General features: G+C 46.3%; 3 protein-coding genes across 3 annotated transcripts in view; 2 read left to right on the forward strand and 1 right to left on the reverse strand.

Annotated features, from left to right (window-relative positions):
- Positions 1–24,214, reverse strand: part of OARD1 (O-acyl-ADP-ribose deacylase 1) — a 449,744-nt gene that overhangs the window by 286,959 nt on the left and 138,571 nt on the right. The window lies entirely within an intron of this gene.
- The window catches only part of TOMM6 (translocase of outer mitochondrial membrane 6), a 657,333-nt gene that overhangs the window by 203,424 nt on the left and 429,695 nt on the right, over positions 1–24,214 (forward strand). The window lies entirely within an intron of this gene.
- Positions 383–15,706, forward strand: NCR2 (natural cytotoxicity triggering receptor 2). Its single transcript, XM_050789494.1, has 6 exons — positions 383–434; positions 592–933; positions 5,594–5,604; positions 6,631–6,755; positions 6,864–6,977; positions 15,520–15,706. The coding sequence occupies exons 1-6, from the start codon at positions 383–385 to the stop codon at positions 15,704–15,706; spliced, it is 831 nt and encodes a 276-aa protein (XP_050645451.1).

A 24,214-nucleotide genomic window follows, 5' to 3' on the forward strand; every position in this document is an offset into this window, starting at 1 on the left:
GGGAGCAAGGGGGAAGCAGTCCATTACTCGCCCACAGTTTCCTCCTGGCCTTTTCAGCTCCTCCCTCAGGGGTAGGTCATGGTGGGGAGGGGCAGCTGGGTGCAGGGGAGAGCAGGCATCTTCTACAGAGGGCTGGGAAGCTGTGTGCCGGACAGCACCCAGCCCACCAGGCCCAGACTCACCTACAGCTGGAGATCCCCGCTTCCCTGTGCCCACAGAACCTGCCCTTTGCAGTCTCCCATCTCTCCAACCCAGGCCTTAGCCTGTCTCATTTTTCTATCAGAGGTGCTGGAAGAGCAGCAGAATCAGGCCCAGCTCCCAGTTCCCTCTCCCCAGTCTTCTCCAGGTATCCCCTCCCACGAGCACACAGGAAAAGGGCCACATGGCCTGGCGAGCCCCACACCCACTGCTACTGCTGCTGCTGCTGTTCCCAGGTGAGGGGGAGGGGGAGCCAGGGAACAGAGGAGATGGGGATGGTGGGGACTGTCGGGACAGCAGAGTCAGGTAGCAGGTGGCTCTGTGGGCAGAGGCCTGCTATGAGGCAGGTTGTGCGTGTGGCCTTGACCTATGCGTTACTTCATCATTCTACAGGCTCTCAGGCACGATCCAAGGCTCAGGTACTTCAAAGTGTGGCAGGGCAGACGCTGACCGTGAGATGCCAGTACCCGCCCACAAGCAGGCTCTACGAGAAGAAAGGCTGGTGTAAGGAGGCATCAGCACTCGTGTGCATCAGGTTAGTCACCAGCTCCAAGCCCAGGACGGTGGCTGCGACCTCTCGATTCGCAATCTGGGATGACCCTGCTGCTGGCTTCTTCACTGTCACCATGACTGATCTGAGAGAGGAAGACTCAGGACACTACTGGTGTAGAATCTACCGCCCTTCTGACAACTCTGTCTCTAAGTCCGTCAGGTTCTATCTGGTGGTATCTCCAGGTGAGCTCTTTCCCTAGGGTCCTCAGGGGGGTGCCCCTCACCCCCTTTTGGTGCCTCCATCACCCCTGGTTTCCTAATCATGGAAGCCACCCATGCCCACACCCCAGTCTCCTGGGGAGGCTGTTGGGAACAGGTATGGGGGGAACTCATATGTGCACAAGAGCAGCCATCTCACAGTCTCCCTGACTCCCAAGCCTGCAGCCTGGGCCTCCTGAGAGATGCTGAAACACACCTGGTGAGCATGCTAAGCAGTCAGCCCACATGACCCTGCTACAGGAGGGCAGGACCGCCCAGCATCTTTGGTACATAGCAGGTGCCCAGGAAAGGTGCATCCACTGGCTGCCCCCACCACGTAGAGCCAGTAGTATCTGGGTAGTCGAAATACCAAGATACTATGGGTATCCCTCATAGTCCAGATCAGGGTCAGCAAAGGATGGCCCGATAACTAAGAATGGGTGAAAAAAATCAAAAGAAAAACAATATTTGTGGCATACAGGAAATTCAAATTTCAGTGCCTGTAAGTGGAGTTATTTTTTGGAACACAGCCATGCCCACTCGTTTACCTATTGTCTGTGGCCCTTTTCATGCTGTGACAGCAAAATAGAGCAGCTGTGACAGAGACCACATGGCTCATCCCTGACCCTTTACAGAAAGTGTGCCAACCTCCTGCCCAAAGCAGAGCTACTCTAAGTTCCTATGGAGGAGGACCTTTAAAAAAAAAAAATCTGCAATTCACATGACTAATTTTTTTGGTAAAACATGGTAAAAACAAATTACTAGAAAAATAAGAAAAAGACATACAAAGTACAAGCCCAAAATTTATTAAATTTGACAAACATAAAATTACATTTTAATAAATATAATCAGAAAAAATATCACATAGGGAAAAATTTATAAAAACTGTATACATTGTTCATTTGAAAGTGCGCCTAAAGGTGATTGATGTAGCGGCTTAACGGTATACTCATAACGTTTTGTTGTTCCTCAGTTAAAACTAAATACAAAGTTAGAGGGGAAATTGCAGTTCTCTATATTAAATGCCAGTATGCGCCCTTCAAACAAACACCCTGTCTGTCCGTGTTTAAGGATTATAATGTGACAAATGAGCACTTTTCTTACTTGTTAACTTACCTAATCTGAGAACTATTTATGACACCACATCGCTTAGGAGATAATGTATAAAGAAATTGTGCTGATTTTTTAAAAAATAATATTCATAGTAGAAGACCAGAAAATTGGTCTCACGGAGGTATAATGTCAGAAACAGAAGAAATTTTAAAGCAATTCCGACAAGCTCAACAGTTTTATGTTTAACTTTTATAAAAGGAAGCAAGCGATGCTGTAATTTCAAAATGCATCTTCAATCCTTTATCAGTAGCCAGTTCCAAAAGTTTATCCTAAAAGTTATAGTTTAAATTATCTTTTGATGGGAAAATATGGATTCTAGATCTATGAATTTCCTCTGCATATATCTTCTTTTGACAAAAAACAAAATTCAAAACATGCTATCAAATTATCAGTGTTTTCCCATGAGCACTTGTGAAGATATGCAATATCATCACCTATTTTGTTGATAAATGTTATTAAATTAAGAATATGTCATAACAATTCACAGAAATGGTTCTTCTAACTTTTATGTTTGCACTTAGACTTTATTCGCCACTGAAAAACATGTTGCTTTACTTCCTTGCATGGACATGTTAACATCAGAACTACAGTATAAACAAGCTTGAAGGTACAGTTCACATTTGTACTAAACTGGCTTCTTGTCTTAAAGAAACATGAGGAATTCTTTCTATAGATGAAACATTCTCAACAAAACTTTGAATTTGGCATGCAACAGTATCTGTTTATGATCTGTTTTCATATTACCACATAATAAAGAGAATGATTTCAAATTTCATATATTCACCTCACAAAATTCACAATTTTGTCCACATTGGTCAGCACAACGTTCAGTTAAGCTGATTTTATTTCATAGCAAAACTCTCTCAATGAAGGAAGGAGTGCATTAATTTACAATCTAGCCCAAGCCTTCTTAACCTGGATGACATTTTCCTGTCACTGCAATTGCAGTCATCAGAACATACTCTTACATAAAACTTAACCCCTGAACCACATTTTGATAATATAACCTTCATAGTTTTATACAGTTCAGAGCTAGTTGTGTTTGTGACAATTAAGCTAAAAGATACAGAATTCCTTCATATCATTGTGTTCAAATTGCATATACTAAAGGAATAGTTATGCTAGCAATATTTGTGCATTTTTTTCAAATTGCCATGAAGAATACTTTGCTAGCTTTATTTGTTCTGGGAGGTGGTCATCCATCTCATTATCCAATTCCTGCATATGTTGACCTAAGGCATCAAGGGAAAATGATATCAAGCTCCCTTCTTTGCTATACATTACCCAGTGTCATAAAGCAAACGTTGTTCAGTAATGTTTCGGCAACTGTAGATGGATTGTTGGTCTTTGCAATACAAAATGTTACTTTACAAGAAGCCACAAAGTCTAGAGCTTATATGTGAAATACAGATTCCTTTCAAGAGCTTTTCAATCCAGTACTCTTTTTTTTTCCTAAAAACAGTTTGTTGTGAACTTGTGTTTTTCCGTTTCATATGTATATGCCACTCGTTTTTTGTTTTGTTTTGTTTTGTTTCATTTTGAGACGGAGTCTCGCTCTGTCTGGAGTGCGGTGGCGCAATCTCGGCTCACTGCAACCTCCGCCTCCAGAGTTCAAGCGATTCTCCTGCCTCAGCCTCTGGTGTAGCTGGGACTACAGGCACCTGCCACCATGCCGGGCTAATTTGTGTATTTTTAGTAGAGACAGGGTTTCACCATATTGGTCAGCCTTGTCTCAAACTTCTGACCTCAGGTGATCCACCCGCCTCGGCCTCCCAAAGTGCTGGGATTACAGGCGTGAGCCACCGTACCCAGACTATGTCACTTGTTTTTATGGTGCATTTGCCTCATAAGCCAATACATCTCAACAAATAACTCACTAGGTTTTAATACTTCCCTACTAATTATAACTACAAAACTTGCATATATGAGTGTAATAGTTCCCTGTTGCTGCCATAACAAATTACCACAAATTTAGTGGCTTAAAACAAATTTATTATCTTACATTGTCCAGTATGGGTCTTACTGAACTGAAACCAAGGGTCAGCAGGCTGTGTTCCCTCCTGGGGGCTCTAGGAGATCATCTGTTTCTCCTCATCCAGGTTGTGGGCAGAGTTCAGTTTCCTGCAGCTATCAGAGACACAGGTCTTGTTTTCTTGCTTGCTGTGAACCGAAGGTTGTCCCCAGCTTCATGAGGCTGCCACATTCCTTGGCCCACGGCCACCTTTCTCCCTCATCAAAGCCATCAACACCGGATGGGGGTCCCTCTCACATTGCACCTATCTCTGACCACAGCTAGGAAACGTTCTCTGCTCTTACAGACTCATAATTAGATCGAGCCCACCTGGATAATCCAGGCAACTCTCTCCAACTCAAGGTCTTCAACCTTAATCACACCTGCAAATTTCCCTTTGCCATGGAAGGCAATGTCCTCACAGGTTCCTGGGATTAGGGAGTAGACATTTTGGGGTACCCTTATTCTGCCTACCACAATGAGGGATTCTACTTTCAAACAAGACCAGCACAAACTCTTTGGAATAATTGCAGAAGGAAAAAATTTCTTTGGAGTCAATTCTACCATCTTCATTTGGCTGTCACTGCCACATCCAGGAAAGATGTGTTTTTTCAGTGACTTGTTTTGCTATCTGTTCATTAGAACGCTAATTAAGTAATCACTATTCTACTCTAAATTAGCTAATCATGTTACACTTTACATTTTGTTTAAAATGTTTGATTAAAAATGAAAATGATTGTAAAAATAATAAATTATAAAATTATACATCTTTCCAGATGTTTATACACTTTTGGGTTACAGCTAAAAACTTATTTTATTTTATTTATTTATTTACTTTTTTGTTGTTGTTGTTGTTGAGACAGAGTCTGTCTGTCGCCCAGGCTGGAGTGTAGTAACGCGATCTCGGCTCACTGCAACCTCCGCCTCCTGAGTTCAACCTATTCTCATGCCTCAGCCTCCCGAGTAGCTGGGATTACAGGTGTCTACTACCACGCCTGGATAATTTTTTTGTATTTTTAGTAGAGATGGGGTCTCACCATGTTGGCCAGGCTGGTCTGAAACTCCTGACCTCTAGTGATCCACCTGCCTTGGCCTCCCAAAGTGCCAGAATTACAGGCGTGAGCCACCATGCCTGGCCACTAACAACTAATTTTAAAGTATCACCCACTGTAGCATGGCCCTGGCATAGGTTACTAGCACACAGCTCGCTCCATGTTCGACTCTCCATGCTAATTTGACAACACCCAAGCTGGTCTATATCCCGTTCAAGGAGATGAGACGAGTTAACTAATCACATGCTTGGATCTTGAGGCAATAACAAATTGATATAAACGTTTTGAAACCCCTACTCCCAATTTTTATACTTACCTTGTTGTGAATGGGTTACAGACAATTTGTAGACCAGCACCAGGCCATAGATGACACATTCAATAGCACAGGCCTAGAATTTTACCAGAGTGTCCCAAACACGGCCTTCTCCCAGGCTGAGCACAGGTTTATCCTGGACAGCATCCTAGACAGCCTCAGAGAGTGTCCTGTGGGACAGGATCGTGTCCACAGGTCCATAGGCCTGTGACTCAGTCCAGGGAGGACCTTTCAGGGCAGTCTCTGGGACGAGGAATGACCCAGCCTCAGGCACCCTCTCCTTCACGCCCCTCCTAGCCCTTTCCCCTTTTTTCCCCCTCTCCCCACCTCCTGGACTCCAGTTAGGTATGTAGACCTAGTCTGCTAGGTTGAGACACTGAGAATCCCCACTTCCTCTCCCAGCCTTGGTTCCAACCCCACTTTCTTTTCCTTCACACCCTGCCACCGCCCCCGTAACCAGCATTGCCTTTTTGACCTCAACAGTCCCCATCACTCTTCCAGAGACAGCCATTCCCCACTTCCACCAAGGGCTCTGAGCACAGGTGGCTCTGGGTCTTCCTGGGAAGGTGAATGGTAGGAGTGGTGCACAGCCAGTTCACAGAGTCCCAGAGTCAAGAGGGGCTGTGAAAGGCATTCCCTAGGCTGCTGAGGCTTGGGGTCCATGGCTGTGCAGCAGAACTGGGAAGGGCAGAAATCTGAAAACTACCTTTCAAATTCCCACAAGAGGCTCCCTTCCCAAACCCCAGAGGCATGAGAAAGAGAATGGAGGGTCGAGAGCCAGAGGGGCCCGAAGCATCATGGCCATGTCCACCCTCAGGAGGTTCAGGTGGGTGCCCGTCCAAAGACTTGAGTGCTGGGAGGGGACCAGGCCTCCTGAGTCCTCTTCCAGTGCTCCTCCTGGACTCAAGGATATGACTGCAGGGACCCAATAGAGCCCAGGCCACAGGTGTTTCTAATTCTGAGCCAGAGGACTTCACAGTTCAGTGCCCATCCCTCAAATCAGTTTTCTTCTCTGGGCTCATGGGCTCTGTTCCCAGCCTGATCCAACTCCCCCAACCAGCTTTCCTGCTGGCAGGCACAGGTGGGGTCTTCCACTCACTAACCACAGCCCTTTCTCCTCCCTGGCAGCCTCTGCCTCCACACAGACCTCCTGGGCTCCCCGCAACCTGGTCTCTTCACAGACCCAGACACAGACCCAGACCTCTTGGGCTCCCCGCAACCTGGTCTCTTCACAGACCCAGACCCAGAGCTGTGTGCCTCCCACTGGAGGAGCCAGAGAAGACCCTGAGTCTCCAGCTACCATCACTGTCCCTTCACAGTGAGTTCGGGGGGGCGCCCGTAGCCACACAGGCCTGGGCGGGGGCCGGCAGATGAAGACTTGTCTCCATAACCTGTCCTCTCCCCTTCCTGTCCCTCTGCCTTCCAGGCCACAGAACTCCACGCTCCACCCTGGCCCTGCAGCCCCCTGTGCCCTGGTCTCTGTGCTCTGTGGACTCCTTGTAGTCAAGAGCCTGGTGCTGTCAGCCCTGCTCATCTGGTGGTGAGTGTGGTGAGGGTTGGACTTGGGGCAAATGGAACAGGGAACAGCTTCTGCCCAGGATGGAGGGTCAGAGGGGAATCGGCCAGAGAACAGAGGTGGAAATTATAATTGGCAGAGCTCTCCAAACTAAAGCCCTCATGGAGTCCCTCCATCTGATATGTCACACAGGCTTACCTTTGTCCTTCAGCTGAAAACTTGCAGGAATCTCATCCATGTTTCTCTTTCTCTGTGTTTTCTCCTCTCTCTCTCCCTTTCTCTCTCTCTTTCTTCCCCCCACTCCTTTGTCCTCCCTTTCCCTCTCCATTCCTCCCCCTCCCTCTTTCCCATTCCACCCCCTTCCTCTCTCCCTCTCTCTCTACCCCTCCTTCCTCTCCTCTTCTTCCCTCTACCTTTCTCCTTCCGTCTCCCCTCCCCTTCCCCTCCCCCAGCCCTCCATCAGAAACACAGACCTGCACAGCTGGAAAGTCCCTCCCACCACCTGCCCTTCCAGGCAAGCCCAAGTCCAGGGACTCCCTAAAGCCACCATCCCAGGACTCCGCCTCATTCTAGTCCTGAGGGAGAGAGGGTAGACACAGGAGGGAAACAGCACCCAGGGAGAAGGGGATACATGGGAAAAACCATAGGTGGGGCTGAGTGAAAGGTACAGGGACAACTGAGTCAGGCCAGGAGCCGGCTTGCTGGAGGAGGGGCAGGCTTGGGGAGAGGGACGGGGTGGGAGAACGGATTCAAGTCACTTCATGTATTTCTCCCCATATCTCAGGGGTCTCAAGGAATCGGCATGTGCAGCATCAAGGGAGATCTCTGCTGCGCCCAGCTCAGACCAGGCCCCAGGCCCATAGACACTTCCCACTGAGCCACAGGACCTCTGGTGGGCAGCCAGTCTCTGACAAGGCTGGGCTCCCAGGAGCTCCAGGACCTCTGACCTCTGCATTCTCTGCAAAGAAAAGGCCAGAACTTGATCCAAGGCCTTTGGCCACGCCCTCCCTGCAGAGCTGCAGAGCCCAGGCCCTCTACTTGCTCACCCTCAGTTTGCACTGGGGCCAGCACCCCGTTGTGGGTGCAAAGCCCAGCACCTGCAGCACCTTTCTACCAAACCTGAGTCAATGATAAGAATCCTTCTTCCCTGCCTCCTCCTCCTATCTATAGCCCCTGATAAAAGAAAAACTTGAGGCCTGGAACGCTGGGGGCTGACACCTGTAATACCACAACTTTGGGAGGCCAAGGCTGGAGGATTGCTTGAAGCCAAGAGTTCCCGGTTGCTGTGAACCATGATCATGCACTCCAGCCTGAGCGACAGAGTGAGACCTTGTCTCTAAAACAGAAAAGAAGAAAAGAAACACTTTAGACAAAAAAAATTTAACAGAGTTTATTTGAGCAAAGAACGATTTGCAAATTGGGCAGCCCTCAGAATCAGAAGAGGTTTAGAGAACTGTGCTCTGCAACCTGGGCAGTTGGAGTGACAGAAAAAGACAGAAGAAAGTGCAAACAAGGAACAAAAAGAAATTGGTCATTTCAAAGGTACCTTCTTTGTAAAAGGTTAAAGCAGAGGGGACTTCCCTACCATACCAGCTAAAACTGGCCTGTGCAGGGATTTGGCTGTTACCTCTCTCTCTTAATTTCTCGGAAGGTGAGATAAACAACTTGGTTTTGGCTTGGTGGCGTGGAACCTTAGCACCAGTGACCCCATTTTGGTTTGGGCTGTTGGGCCTAGTGCAGGAGCTCAGTCTAAACCAATGGCCTCTTATTACTCTTATTTAACACCCCAAATCCAGATGCCTGGGTCACCCCAACGTTTCCCTCTCCCTCTCCCCTTGCTCAGCCACACTCTGCCAAGGCCTCCCCTATTGTGCCTCCTCCCCATTTCCTAGCCCCTTCACCTCACACTGGCACTCGGACCACTGTGTCAGCCACCTAATGGGGGGTCCTGTCTTCAGTCCCCGCCTCCTAGATTGTTCCCCTGAGAAATCCCTTCCCAACAACACCTCTGTGCATTTCCGCCACCCAGGAATTGAAGTCCAGTGTCATTACTGGGGCCCCCACAATGCTTTGCCTAGATCAGCCGCCCTTGCAGCACAGCGCCCCTCTGTGCTGTCCTTACCGCCACCAACATGGCTGCAGCCTCTACAAGGAAGTGAACCTTTCTTTTTTCTGCACAAGCTGGTCAAGAGGCTCGCAACTTGCCACATTCAAGATCACTCTGCGCCTTGCCCCAGGCCTGTCACCCCCACAGGGCTGTTCTCTCTTTCTGACACTTACAATCCGATGTTGGACCTACCGATCTGAGCCTGACGTGATTATCTTTCCTCTCCTGTTTGTCATCTATGTTTCTTTATTCCTACTTTCTGAGAAAGTTCCTCAAGGTTACATTCCATTCAAGTGTTTTCAATGTACACGATCACATTTTTCATTTCTAAATGGTCCATTTGTTCTCTGAATGTTCCTTTTTATAGCACAGCACGTTTTATTTTGGCCAGACATATTTTCTCTGGAAATATTAAAGTTTTAACTTTTGAACTTTTCCGAAGCCTTCCATATTTTCTGTGTCCTCCAAGGTGCCCGTCATATTTTTTATTTTCTCCTTTCATTGACCTCTGTCTTTCTTCAGAGCGTTCTGGAAACCTTTGCCGCTTCTCAGCCACCCACTCGCATGGAAGAGCTCAGAAACCCCGTGCATGCCGCGGGGTGCCCTGGGCTCCAGGCTGACTGGGTAGGAGCATGGCTCCATTTCTTCTCTTTCACAGCTCGGTTTCTCCAGAAAGGACTCTTAGCTGTCCTCCCTGGGGGTGTAAGTCTAGACACAGGGTTCTAGGCACCAACTGGAGCAGAGCAAAAGGGTCTCGCTGCCCAATGTCTGTTCCCACCCAAGCCCCCACTGCACACTCTCTCTCTCTGTGGCGCCCTGTGCTCCGAGCAGAGCATCTCTGTGTCACCCTCATCAAAGACTTACCTCAAGCTCTCTGCAGCTGTTGAGAGAGAGGAAAGACAGGATGTGGGCAGCTAACCTACTCTCCGTCTCACGGAACCCAGAGAATCTAGAAGTCTAAGTGATTCTTAAAGCAGAGCTCCAACCTGGTCTCTGGTTTCCAGCACCCACTTCAACCCTGCCTTAAGAGATACCTGCACCTCCCATTTCTCCACCTTTCTGGGGTTCTAAGGTAAAAACGACTTCCCTCATATTCCCCCACTCCCACCAGCTCTCTATGATCTGTGAAGTCATCTGATTTTACCCACCTTCAAAATGTGTATGGAGCTCTCTGTTCATCCTTGAGGATGGGTTTATGCAATTTTTATCCAGTTATTGCTGCTTTCACCTTCTTGGCAAGAGTGAGGAGGGACCTCAGATTTTCCATCAAAACACCCCTCCCCAGCATCTGCCACCAAGGGCAGGAGCAAGTGAGATCCCAGGTCTCCACTTGCTCATGTAAAGTCTCCTGGCCCCCTCCCCTTCCCCGAAGGTAAGCACTCAGACTCCAGTATAGCCTCTTGGTGGCTTATTATATCCCTGTTCACTCCAGTTGCTATAAGACGCCCAGGATGCCCTGGTCCTCCCTCATCACCCAGAATCCCAACTCAGTAAGACCTTATAAATCGATTACATTAGCCCCATTTCCCATTCGTCCCAAATTCCATAACCTTTCCACCTGCGTACCTGAAGTACGCAGTCATCAGCACAAGCCCCTGTGCACTCAGCTTCTCTGAACGTCGCCTCGGTACTCTCCCTGACATCTGCCTGTTCTCTGAGGACGCTACTTTCTCCACAGTTCTCTTGTGGGGGGAGGGGGTAGTTTTTTCTCCTTGACCTCATGCTTCTGAGTCCAAGGGTGGAGTCAGTGTCCTCTGTGCTCCTCACGGCCCCTTCCTATCTTCCTATCCTCCCTAAAGTACTCCACAAGTAGCTTTCTGCCATTAGGCTATATCACTGTGGGTGACCACCCATCATTTCTGCAGATTCTGTACGATCTGGGGCACTGCTGTTTATTCCTCGGGGGTCTTAACCCCAGGCTCAACATCACTCTGACTGTTCCCGCCATAATTCTTGGTGATCTTGGGCCCATGTAGACTCAAGAGCTACATGAATGATTCTTACAAATCCTTGGCATCTCAGTTCCTTGGCCTCCAATGGTCTGGTCCTCTTCCCTATCTCAGCCACCCTTGCAGATGATCAGCAAGCGCCAACAGCTCCCCTCTTAATCTCATTCCCACCACTCCCTACCTCAGTCCTGCTAACCTGATCCCAGTATTGCTTCAACACCACAGGGACCCATGATCCATTAATCCTGCCATCTGCCCCTTTTCCCCATTGCACTCATGCTTTCCTTTCCCTTAGTTTCCATGATCCAACCTCAAATCACTCTTTGGCACACAGCCTCCACTTCTGGGCTCCTCTTCCCTTTTAGTGAACTCCTCTGGGAAAACTGTAACCCTGGTTGGACCTAGCTTCCCGCTTACTCTGTGCCTGTGTCCAGCCAAGATGAATGTGGCTGTGGCTGACAAAATACAATCTATCATCCCGAAGTGTCTCACTGTCAGCATGTGACCTTGAGAGTGGAGTGACTCTGCTCCACTCTAGACCTACATCGTCCCCTGTCTTCCCTCTCTACATGCTCAGCTGGTGTGCCCACATCCTAACTCACTGAAAAGAGAGAGAGAGTGGGGGAAAGACAGAAAGAGAGAAAGAGAAGGAGGGAGGGAAGGAGGGAGGGAGGGACAGAATGAGAGGGAGAGAAAAAGAGGAGGGAAGGAAGGAAAGAAGGAAGAGGGAGGGAGGGAAGGAAGGAGGAAAAAGAACGTCCACTTGATCCCACCACACCTACCAATCATCTGCCTCTCTTCTTCCTCTCACTCTCCCTACTCTCATCTCAAGCCAATCACTTTCCTTCAGCTCCAAATCCCATCTTCTCTTGTCTACACAAGAATATTCCAGCCGAGCATGGAGGTGAGGACTTGTGTGGTCCCAGCTACTCGGGAGGCTGAGGCAGGAGGATTGCTTGAGCCCAAGAGGGTGAGGCTACAGTGAACTATGATCATGCCACTGCACTCCAGCCTAGGCGACAGAGCAAGATCCTGTCTAAAATTAAAAAAGGAATATTCATCCAGGAGCCACCCCTCTCTCCTTCATCATCTTCTTCCCCAGTTGTATGTCATGACCGTCAGAATCTAAATGGGCTCTAATATATTAAACCCTCCCCACTTACAGCCCTCCAGCTACTGCTCCATCATCTTAATGTCCTCTGCAGCAAGGGCCCATGAAAGGACTGGCTGCACCATCAGCCTCCAGGGTTCTCTTCTGTTCTCTCTTGAAGCCACTCCAGCCAGGCCTTTGACTGCGCCACTCCTTGAAACACCTCCAGTGACTTCTGCACTGTGAAATCCAGCAGCCAATGCTGAAACCTCCTCACCCTGGGAAGAGGAGCACCCTAGGCATGGCCTTCCACTTCTGCCTTCGTGAGATGCTTTCTTCCCGGGCTTCCAGGAAAAAACTCTTGTGACTTTCTCCTGACTCATTTGATGCTGTGTAATAAACTAGCCCCCAAAAATACTAGCTTAAAACAACAAATGATACATATTCATTAGGTCACAGGTTTTTTGGGGGGTTGGGGGTGTGGCCAGAAATTTGGGAACAACTTAGCTGGGTGCTCCTGGCTCAGAACCTCTCTGGTATTGCAGTCAGGATGTCAGCAAGAAATGCAGTGGTGGGGAGTTTGATGGAGGGCTGTTCCCAAGACGGTGCACCCTCACGTGGCTGCTCACACAGACCTGAGGTCTTTGCCATATGAGCCTTTCTTCACCGCAAGGGAAATAACTCCCCAGTGTGACTGATCCAAGAGAGGGTGCAGAAGGAGGAAGTCATAGTGCCATTAATAACCTAGTCTCTGAAATCACAAACTGCTGTTTCTGCCATATTCTACTCATTAGAAGCCAGTCATTGGGTCCAGCCCTGGGATTCACCTCCATCCCTTGAAGGAAGGTATATTAAAGAATTAGCGCATGTATTTTAAAACCACCACAGTACTCGCTCTGGCCACAAATTATTTACATTCCTCCCACACGCAAAAATACACTCAGTCCCACCAAAGGTCTCCCAAAGTCTCATCCCATTATGGCATCAGGATGAGGTCCAGGAACTCGTCATTTAAACCAGGTCCAGGTGTGGAGGAAATTCCTCAGGTGTAGTTCCTCAAGTACAATTCTCAGTATGAAGACCTGTGAGCTAGAGACAAGTTATCTGCCACACACACACACACACGCACACACACACACACACACAACCCCAATGTCCAATGTAGTACAGTCATAGGAAAATCACTACAGATATTCTTGTTCAAAAGAAGTGGAAGGGGGAGGCAAAAAAAGGTCACTGGTGCTTAGAAAATCAGAACTTTAGCTGGGCAAATGTTGGAAATTCCTTGATTCAAACACTGCTCAACACCTACCTAGAAATAATTCTCAGTGGTCGTGGCTCCTTCCTCTGTGCTTGAGTGTCTTCTGAGCCACCCTTCTCTTTCCATGAAAGGCAGCCCATATTTACAGCTTCGTAATTTCCTCAGGCTGCTTCCTGCCAGTTTAATTTGGGGGATACAAAGTAAGATCCCAGATTTTATGCTATTTCTGTTCCTTTCAGTCCAATCTGGCAGTGTTTTGTGAATGTCATTCTCTTACAAAATATGTGGATCTCCTGTAAAACTTACTGTGACTCACTCCATTAGACAAAGACCATACCCACAAATTTCTCTAAGAGAAGATCTGTTCCACACCATGTGCTTCTGCCAAGACAGTGAGGATAATGTCTTTATACTTCTTAGAAGCTCTAATGTTTGACTGAAAAATCTATGAAGCACACACCCTTAAATTCATGAAAGGGCCTTTTGCTTGAGACACTATGTGAAATAATAATAATTATATACTATTAAAATCATTATGATTTTATATAAATTATAATAATAATTTTTATTATATTTTTATTTTAATATATATTTTATACCTTTTATGTTTTATATATTTTATATTAATTTTTATTAATAAATTAATAAATTTTAATAAATTATGTATATATTCTTATATATAATTTTCATATATATATATATATATATATATATCTTTGACCTTAGTTCCTGACACAGAGCTCCTAAGACCCTTATAAACAGGAGTGCTAAGAGAATCTTTTGTTCTCACATTTGATCTTTTTGACCTCTGTTCCTGACACAGAGCTCCTAAGACCTTTCTAATCTCCTGAGTGATAGGAATGTCTAACACAGAAGTCCTACCTCCCTTGGAATTTCCTGGCATCTTTGCCTCTAAGGTGATTCTTAGTGTGCTCTTGGATGGGGGCTGAGCACCAAGAGTATCAATCCATGATTGAAAGCTTGGAACTTTCACCCCACCTCCCATACCCCAGGGAGGAGAGGGGGCTGAAGATTGCATTACTCATCAATCATGCTGACGTGATGAAGTCTCTGTAAAAATCACAAAAGTAAGGTTCAGGAGCTTCTGAGTTGGTGAACACATTCATGTTCTGGGAGAGAGGTGCACCCCAGCTCCACGGAGAACAGAAGCTCCTGCCCTCAAGACCTTCCAGACCTGAAAACAATTTGGTTTTTCCTACTAAACGCACTACCTTTCTGAGGCCTTAACAAAGGATTTTACAGTCATAGCCTTGGTTTCATCTTTAGACCAATATTCCTGAACGTGCCCTGGATTTGATTTTAGCATCATTTACTGTCTGGAGGCTGAGAATTTTTTAAGTCATCAAGTCCCAGCTCCCTCATGTTGAATAATCCTGCCTAGAGTTTACCTCTCCTCTCTCATTTTATGATGAGCCACAAGAAGAAACCAGGTAGCACTTTCAAGACTTTGCCTGGAAATCCTAGCTGCACAACCCAGCTCATGAGGGACATTTTCTACTTTCCACATTACTGCAGATGACAGTGTTGCTAAACTTTCTGCCAATGTGTAACAAAGAACCCCCTTCATTTTTGCCAACTAAGTGACCCTGGAAAAGTTTCTTAAGGTCTCTACCCCCAGTCTCCTTATTGGTAAAAACAGAACTGATAACACCCACATTACCAAGCTATTTGGATTTCTAAGTAGGGTGATATATTCAAAAAGCACCAGACACAAGGGGAACACCGAACAAAGGCTGAGTTTTAGAGGGAGTGAGGTATAGAAGAAAGCGGACTCAACTGTGACACAGCAGAGACCATCTGTCTTTCCGGAGCTTACTGCAGCTGGAAAGACAGATAATAGTGTGTGGGCAGAGGGTGAACTTGGAGACCTGCAGGAAACAGGCCCCTCTTCTTGGTGGACAGCAGAGGAAAATAAAGGAAAAAATCAGGGCGAGGAAACTGACCAAGCTGGGCTCAAAATCCTTGCATACCCACTGACACCTTTCTGGCAGCAGTGGCTGGGGGCAGATTTCCTCCTTGTGAGGGGGGTATGGCAACCAACTCTGTGAGTAATGGGATGGGGAAGGGGTTGCCTCTGCACCTTGTGCAATTGTGTGGCAGTCTCTGACCCCCTTCCTGGTTTCCTGTTCTGATTGCAGGGGGAACATATGGTGGAAAACCCTGATGGAGCTCAGGAGCCTGGATACCAAAAAAGCCACCTGCCACCTTCAACAGGTCACGGACCTTCCCTGGACCTCAGTTTCCTCACTTGTAGAGAGAGAAATATTATACCACACTGTTGTAAGGACTAAGATAAGCAATAATGATGATGAACACGCTTTGTGAATAATAAAATTATCTGAATGTTTTATTCCTGTTGTTTCCTCAGTTTCCTTCAAACTCTGTCTGCATCCCCACATTTGATTTCTAGGGGCCCAGCTTCTCTAGTTTGCCCTCTTTTCTCCATCATAACCCTTTCTTATCTTCAGTTCACCTGCTGTCCCCTGTATGTCTTGGAGCTGCCTTAGATGCTGTTATAAGCAGGGAAAGGCACTGCACACAAGCCCAGTGAGTAGAAGGGCCATGGGCGAGCAAGGCTTGGAAACAAGACCTGGGTTTGTTTTCTCAGCTCAGCTCTACAAGAACTTGGACACATAGGTCACTGCCCCTCTCTAAACATCTGTTTCTTTCTCCAGAAAATGAAGGGGATGGAGATGAATTCTGAAACCCCTTCCCCATGGAGAGTAAGTCAATAAGCATGAACTCAAGACCTCCCTGCACCCAGCTCAGGGCCAAGCATCACAGGACACAAACAAAAGGAGCCAGCCTGGGAACACAGTTGTGAGTCCATAGGTGGAGGGGCCCCTGTGCAAGACTCCAGCACAGGCTAAGGGAAGGGACAGCAAAGGAGGGGGAGCAAAGCTGAAAAGAGGTGGCTGGAGAGGGATAGAAAAGCAGGACACTAGTGGGTACCAGACAGTGGGGGAAGGAGCCCAACAAGCATAAGGAACTTGGCTGTGAAGTCATGTTAGTCAGGATGCCATGACCTTCCATGAGCCCGAAAGAGGGCACACAGTCCCTGGAAGGAGGCGAAGCCCTGCCCCATCTCCACTCACCCCTGAGGTTCTGGGAGCGTCCTGGTATCCAGGGACAGTTTAGGCTCCCAGGGTCTGTGGTCTTTTTCTTGGAAACTCCAGTCTCCTGCTTCCTCTTTCCAGTTTTTGCCTGCCTTCCTGGGCTCCTCTGGGGATCAGGCTCCATACCTGGCCAAGGGCTAGAAAGTCTGGGGACAGCCAAGGTCTCAGGCGGGCCAGAGTTTCTGTTCATGGTTAAAGTGCTGAACTTGCTGGGTCTAAATGTGAATATGGACTGAGCAGTAGAGTCTATTAAGAAACTATTTTTAATTGCATTGGCTGTGATCATATTAATTTGCTATGCCGCAAGAGCTCTGGTTTTAGAAATGTATGATAAATTATTTAAGGGTAGAATGTCAGGATATCTGCAATTTATTTAAAAATACTTCCAGATGAAAAAAAAAATACTGTGAGTTAAAAATGCAGAAGTGGAGTGGAGCACCTGGCCCCTGAGCTCTGATGATGACAGGGCCTGCTGTAGGCCCATGCTGTTCCTCCATGGAAATTAGACAAATTACCCATCTTGTGGAGAGATCACAAAAAGGCACACACACCCCCACTCCCAGTCCCGGGCCTACTGATTACAAAAATGCACCCTAGCCAATACCTGGTAGAATTCCAACCCTGATGGCCCAAATGCCCATGGAGTTCCTATGGTTATCAGATAACAGCCAACGCAGCCACCATCAAAGCAGAGCCCACAGTCTCAGCGAGGTATCCACATCTTAGTGCAGCCCTGAACTTGACATTGGTCAGCAGATCTCCACAACAGCTGCACCTAGAACTGCACACACCACACCAGCTTTCCTGGTGTTTTTCTCTTTTCTTTATACATTATATACAAACATCATTTTTCCAATTCTAAGAATCCTGACATTCAATAAAGGGAAATATGTTAGATTCTTTATCTACTTTGTTTTTTCCAACCGACCTTTCTCAAGCATTAGTAGGTAAGACAGCAGGAGCGAGTGGTCCTGCCATGCTTCCAGGGTTGAAGCTTCCTCTCTCCTCCTCCTGACTCCCCTCCTCCTGAACAAATCCTGTTCCTTCCCAGCACCCCCTCTGAGGATTCTTCGGTCCCCACCCCAAGAGGTCAAGGAGAGGTGGCTTGGTTGGGAAGACCCTCTTCTCTGCCTCTTGCTGCTAATGGTACCTGCACCTGGTTTGCAGGAGCCCTCGGCTTCAGATGGGGCACTGGGGAGGAGGACAAGAAAGAAGGCTGGAGAGGGAAGGGGGGCAGGGAGAGGTCGCCTTACGGCCAGAGGACCAGCAGAAGGCTGATCCTAGGGGTGGGTACAAATGTGGCTGCTCCCCCTCCCCGAGCTCTGCAGGGCTCCCTGATCTGAGGCTCCTGGGGAGAGAAACCTGAGCCTGAGGAACTGAGGAAAGGAAATGGGAAGGGCCTCTGTGGGGAAGGGAGAGGTCTCAGCCAATCACCGTGACCTGCCAGTTACCTGACCAGACACAAAGCTTAACTATGTCCTTCTCATATTTGACCAGGGACAACACCCTTGCATCTGGCTTTGCTGCCCTCCCCAAACTGGGCTCTAAGAAAGGAGCTCAGGCACAGTGGTGGGAAACAGTGTTCCCTGCAGCTGTCGGTATTTCCAGAGTTGTCCCCATGTGTCCCCAGGTGAGCTCCTCCCCTGAGGAAATGGCCTCCGCAAGCTTCTGGGAGAAATGCCATCACCTGTCCCCCAGAGAAGGACGGGCCCTCCATATAAACAACTCCTCCATACAGAGCCAGGAAGGAAGACTGACTGATTTTTCTGCTTAAAAACAATTGTTATGTATAATGAAATATACTGTAAACAATGTTTTTAAAATGTAAAGGGGCCCAGGCATGGTGGCTCACGCCTGTAATCCTAGCACTTTGGGAGTCTGAGGGGGCGCGGATCACGAGGTCAGGAGTTCAAGACTGGCCTGGCTAACATAGTGAAACCCTGTCCCTACTAAAAATACAAAAATTAGCTGGGCGTGGTGGTATATGCCTGTAATCCCAGCTACTCGGGAGGCTGGGGCAAGAGAATCACTTGAATCCGGGAGCAGAGGTTGCAATGAGCCAAGATCATGCCACTGCACTCCAGCCTGGTGACAGAGTGAGACTCCATCTCAAAAAAAAAAAAAAAAAAAGCAAAGGGAGATTTTAAAAATAATATATATGTTATACAAAGATTAATATCCAGACTATAAAAGAAACTTGTGAAATCAATAAGCAAACGGCAACAACTCAATAGAAGAAACAGAAAAGGATAGAAATTGCAATCCAAAGAAACGCACCATGGAAAATTAATACGTGGAAGACAAGATCAATTTTATCAGTAAGTGGGAAAATGCAAATTAAAACAACAATGGAGGGATCATTTTTCACCTATTAAATTAATACAAATTTAAAAGATTGGTTATTCCCAGCAGTGACGAGGTTGTGAGAAAATTGGCATCTCAAAGGATGTCGGTGGGAATATAAATTAGTGCATCCTTTTAGGAAATCAATTTGTCCAGATTTATCAAAATATTAGATGTGTATCCACTTTCCACAGAAAATTCCATTTTTAGTGTCTGCATGAGAGAATAAATCATGTGTGCACAAAGAGGCATATGTAAAAGGTTATTTGTTGCAACATTTTATATAATAGTGAAACTTAGAAACAAATCAAATGGCTACAAACAGGAAAGGAAGGAAATAAATGAGGCTACATCTCTAGCCTAGGGCACTAAACAGCAGGTTAGAAAAGAGGCAGATATGTGTGTTCTAAATGCACAGAGCAGATCAACTAAACAATTTAACTCAAAAAATCAAGCTGCTGAGTGACACACATCATAGTACCTCATTTCTATCAGCAAAATTGAAGATAAAGCTATATCCCCAGTGATATGGTTTGGATCTGTGTCCTCACCAAATCTCATGTCTAATTGTAGTCCCCAATGTTGGAGGTGGGGCTTGGTGGTAGGTGAGTGGATCATGGGAGTGGATTTCTCATCAACAGTTTAGCACCGTCCCCTTGGTACTGTCCTTGAGATAGTGAGTGAGTTCTCATGAGATCTGGTTGTTTAAAACCATTTGTTCTTGCTCATAGGTGGGAACTGAACAATTGAACTTGGACACAGGGTGGGGAACATTACACACAAGGGCCTGTCATGGGGTCGGGGGAGGGAGGAGGGATAGCATTAGGAGATATATCTAATGTAAATGACGAGTTAATGGGTGCAGCACACCAACATGACACATGTATACATATGTAACAAACCTGCACGTTGTGCACATGTACCCTAGAACTTAAAGTATGAAAAAGAAAAAAAACATTTGAGTCACCCTTTGTCTTCTGCCATGATTGGAAATTTCCTGAGGCCTCCACAGAAGTAGAAGTTGCTATGCTTCCTGTACAGCCTGCAGAACCATGAGCCAATTAAACCTCTTTTTAAATTACCCAGTCTCTGGTATTTATAGTAATGCAAGAATGGACCAATACACCTAGACACAATGTATGTGTGCATGTATGCATGCATGTGTGTGTGTGCATGCATGTGTGTGAATGTGTGTGTGTAATAACAGGAAAGAATGTGTGCAAGAATTGCCTCAAGATGCTACCATGGGTAATGTCTGGGTAGGGGCGGGTGACTGGGATGTAACAGGGAGTGTGAAGGGGGGCTTTTGCATTTTACCCTGTATTCTACCATATTGTTTGAACGTTTTTACAACAAATGTACTTGGGTGTTTTAAAAAGTAAACATTTTTAATGACTGTTGAAGTGAGTGAAGAATGTGGAAGTCTGAGGTCACAGCAGCCCTGCCCCTGGGACAGCAGTGGAAGGGTGTGTACGTGTCATCCTGACTGAGTCTCCTGGGGACAGGCTACTTGCAGTGTCCTCACTGGAGACCCAGCTTCTGTGTGGTGTGTCCTGTCTGGCTTCCTTACACTTTACTTCCTTGTTCTGTCTTCTCAATAGTCCAGCAAGCCTAACACTATCAATTAAGCCCTACTCCATGTCCTGCCCCTGGCTTCCCACTTACCATACCAGCCGAGCAAATATGTTTATGTCCCCCACAAAAGCCCATACACAAATATTTACAGTGCCCTTACTCATAATCATCACCAACCGGAAACAACCCACAGGACCTTCAGCTGGTGAAAGGATCAACAGACTGCGGTACATCCATGCAACAGAACGTGACTCAGCAATGCAAAAAACAAAGTACCCACACACACCACAAACCTGATGAATCTCAAATGCATTAGAAAAGAAGCCAGATTCAAAAGACTGCACACTGGATGATTCCATATATATGACATTCTGGAATAGGCAAAACTGTCAGCACAGAAACCACTGATCAGCGGTTTTCAGGGACTGGGGGGATCTGGGGTGGTGATAAGATGGTTCTGTGTCTGGATTGTGTTGATCGTTATACAACTGTAACCATCTCTGTCCACTCCACTTGTGGGATCTGATCTGGACCCAGAGGTTGTTCAAGCCAGTGCTTTCCTTACTTCTGTTCTTCCCGTCTTTATTTCTTCTTTCCTCTTCCGCTTCCTTTTTGCTCTTCAGCAGTGGAAAGCTCCTTCAAATGGAATCTTATACATGCCTTGTAGATGTGCCTGTTGAAGTGACACTGTCCTTGATGAAGAAGGGTAAGGTTCCTCTTTTTATTTTTTTCTTTTGAGACGGAGTCTCGCTCTGTCGCCCAGGCTGGAGTGCAGTGGCCGGATCTCAGCTCACTGCAAGCTCCGCCTCCCAGGTTCACGCCATTCTCCTGCCTCAGCCTCCCAAGTAGCTGGGACTACAGGCGCCCGCCACCTCGCCCAGCTAATTTTTTGTATTTTTTAGTAGAGATGGGGTTTCACCGTGTTAGCCAGGATGGTCTCGATCTCCTGACCTCGTGATCCACCCGTCTCGGCCTCCCAAAGTGCTGGGATTACAGACTTGAGCCACCACGCCCGGCCTGGTTCCTCTTTCAACAGAAGTTTGTCCCCGTGCTTTCATTCAACAGATGAAGAAATTGAGGCCTGAGAGGAAAGGGGCTCCCTGTCCACATCCATGTTCTGTGCTCCTAATCATCCTCCATGCTGCTTTCAGAGACCATTCCAGGGGAGGCTAAGAGGGGCCGTCATGGTGAACAGCTTATTCTGACCACTCTAGAGTCATCTAAATCTGTGGTCTGGCCATGGGGTAACAACACAGAAATAGATTTGGGGGATAATATGTCCTTTCCTTTCCAACACCTGCCCCTGTGTCCTTTTTTATACCTTCTTGTCCAGAAGAGGTTCATGAGGCCATGTGTCCAGTAGAGGTGACTAGTCTTTCCAGATTAACTGTCAGCTTTGCCATGCTATAGACACAGCCTTAATAAGGTTCACTTTTCAGCCTCTTGTGCAACTGTCTCAGAGCACGAACGTGTCTTCAGTGTTTGGGAATTCCACTTCTAGGAATTTATCTTACAGATACAAACACACATGTGCAATGACATCTGTAGATCGCTGTTTGTTACAGCATTGTTTGTAATTTCAAAAGAATGAAAACAACCTAAATGTCCAAGCTGTTGAACATCCATTCAATGGGATACTCTGCATTTTCACAGGATGAAGAAGCTCCCTATGTACCAATATGGGCCGATCAGCAAGACATCTTGTATTTTGTAAGATACAAATTTCTGTCTATAATATGCTAACTTTTGTGCTTTAAGAAATATGAAAATTGTTGATTAATACTGATGCATTTTTTTTAATTCTGGAGAAAACAATAAACTAATAACAATAGTTGCTGGGATAAGCAGAAGGTAGATGGGGGAAAATGGGATAGACATTTTCACTTTTTGGATATGTTTTTATTTTGAAAATAGTAAAGTTATTCAAAATTAAATTAGAAAGAAATAATTGTAAGAGAGCTTCCACTTCTGGGAAGATGGAGTAGATGTCCTTTTTCCTATTCTTTTTACTATGTACTATATATATATTAAACATGAGGCAACTCTAAAAGGTGGAGAGAAGAAAGAGAACCAACAAGGAACAACACTGCAGTGAGTTCCCTGGGTTTTCTTTTTATATTGTATATCCTAGACTGGATACTGGAAAAACTGCAACCCAGAAACACCAACTGACACCAAAAAAAAAAAAAAAAAAAAGCCCTAAGAAATGCCTGCTTTCTCTAGCCAAAGGACCAGGAAAGAAGCAGGCAGGGCAAGACAGAAAACTTTTAGACACAATTGCTCTACTCTAGCCAACACAACAGAAAAAGCTGCAGCCTCACCTCACCTACACCAGCAAAGGCTGAGTAGAGAGCCCAGACTTCTACCCACCAGGCTGTAATAAGGCATTTCCACTCCCATGCTGGGGTGGAGCCAGAGAAAGCCAAGTGAGAGGCCAGGACTTTCATCCACCCAGGGTCAACAGAGACCACACAGGGAGTCTGGACTCCACCCCCATCAGCAGTCATAGGGTACCCCCTCACCATCCCCACTGGGGTGGTGTCAAAGGAGGACTGGTGGAGCATCAGAACTTTCATCACTGTTCAGTTTTAACAAGGCCACCCCACTCAGCAGTTACAGTAGAAGCACCCCCTCCCCTTCCAACCAGGGTGGAATCAGTGAAGGCCTGACCGCCACTTCCATTCAGCTGTTACAAGGAGCACCTTCTCAGCAATCCCCACCCTCGCCCACCCCCATAGGCCTCAACAGAGACCAGGAGGACAACCTGGACCCCTGCCTGGCAGTAACAAGGTGTCATCCCACTTTTACCCACAAGATCTGTGCCAGAGAAGGCTTGCTACCACACACGATTTATATAAGATTCACAGTTATAACACAATACTGAAATGTCCAGGCTTCAATAAGAAAATTACTCATCATACCAAAACCCAGAAAGATCTCAAAATGAATGAGGAAAGATACTCAACAGACACCAATGCTGGGATGCATACATATTATAATGCTTCAACAAATAATTAGAAACACATTAGAAACAAATTTAAAAAATAGAAAGTCTCAACCAAAAAAAAGAGAAGTTCTCAGAAAAGAAATAAAAGATACAAAACAGAACAAGATGGAAACTCTAAAGTGCACAATAGTTGAGATGAATTCAATGGATGGGTTTATCAGCAGAATGGAGAAAACAGAGAAAAGAATCAGTAAACTTGAATGTGGTGCAATAGAAGTTACCTAACCTGAACCACAGAGAGAAAATAAATGGAAAAAAAATCATGAACAGAACCATGTGAGACTATAACAAAAAATCCAATATTTATGTCACTAGAGACACAGGAAAGGGAGAAGAGGGTGAAGCTGAAAAAGTATTCAGAGAAACACTGGGTGAAAGACACAAACCTTCAGATTCTAGAAGGCGTATGAATCCCAAACAGGATAAAACAAACAAACAAAAATCCATCTTAAGCTATATCAAAAACACAACACTTTTCAAGTGCTAAAAGAAAATAACTATCAACCCAAAATTTAGTTTTAAAATTCCTCCAGGAATGAGGGGAAAATAAAGACATCTTCAGATGAAGAGAAAAACTAATTTGTTATCAGCAGACCCACTTTTTAAAAAAACTTATTGGGCATTGGAGCAAAGGTCACATTTCTTATGCATCACCAAAGAGGTTGGAGGCACTATGCCCCTGCCATAGGGATCTGTGGAACTTTGAACTTGAGAGTGACAATTTAGAGTATCAGGCAAGAGAAATTTCTAAGCAGCAAAGTGTTCAAGATGTGGCCTGGCTGCTTCTAACAA

This window comes from Macaca thibetana, chromosome 4 (genome assembly GCF_024542745.1).
Source record: "Macaca thibetana thibetana isolate TM-01 chromosome 4, ASM2454274v1, whole genome shotgun sequence".
NCBI lineage: Eukaryota > Metazoa > Chordata > Mammalia > Primates > Cercopithecidae > Macaca > Macaca thibetana.

Bases quoted from the DNA above. Each gene is read 5' to 3' on its own strand.
- NCR2 (XM_050789494.1), top strand. From the start codon at position 383: ATGGCCTGGCGAGCCCCACACCCACTGCTACTGCTGCTGCTGCTGTTC. The intron at 6,756-6,863 runs GTGAGTTCGGGG...TCTGCCTTCCAG, and splicing joins ACCATCACTGTCCCTTCACA to GCCACAGAACTCCACGCTCC. The intron at 6,978-15,519 runs GTGAGTGTGGTG...TTCTGATTGCAG, and splicing joins TCAGCCCTGCTCATCTGGTG to GGGGAACATATGGTGGAAAA.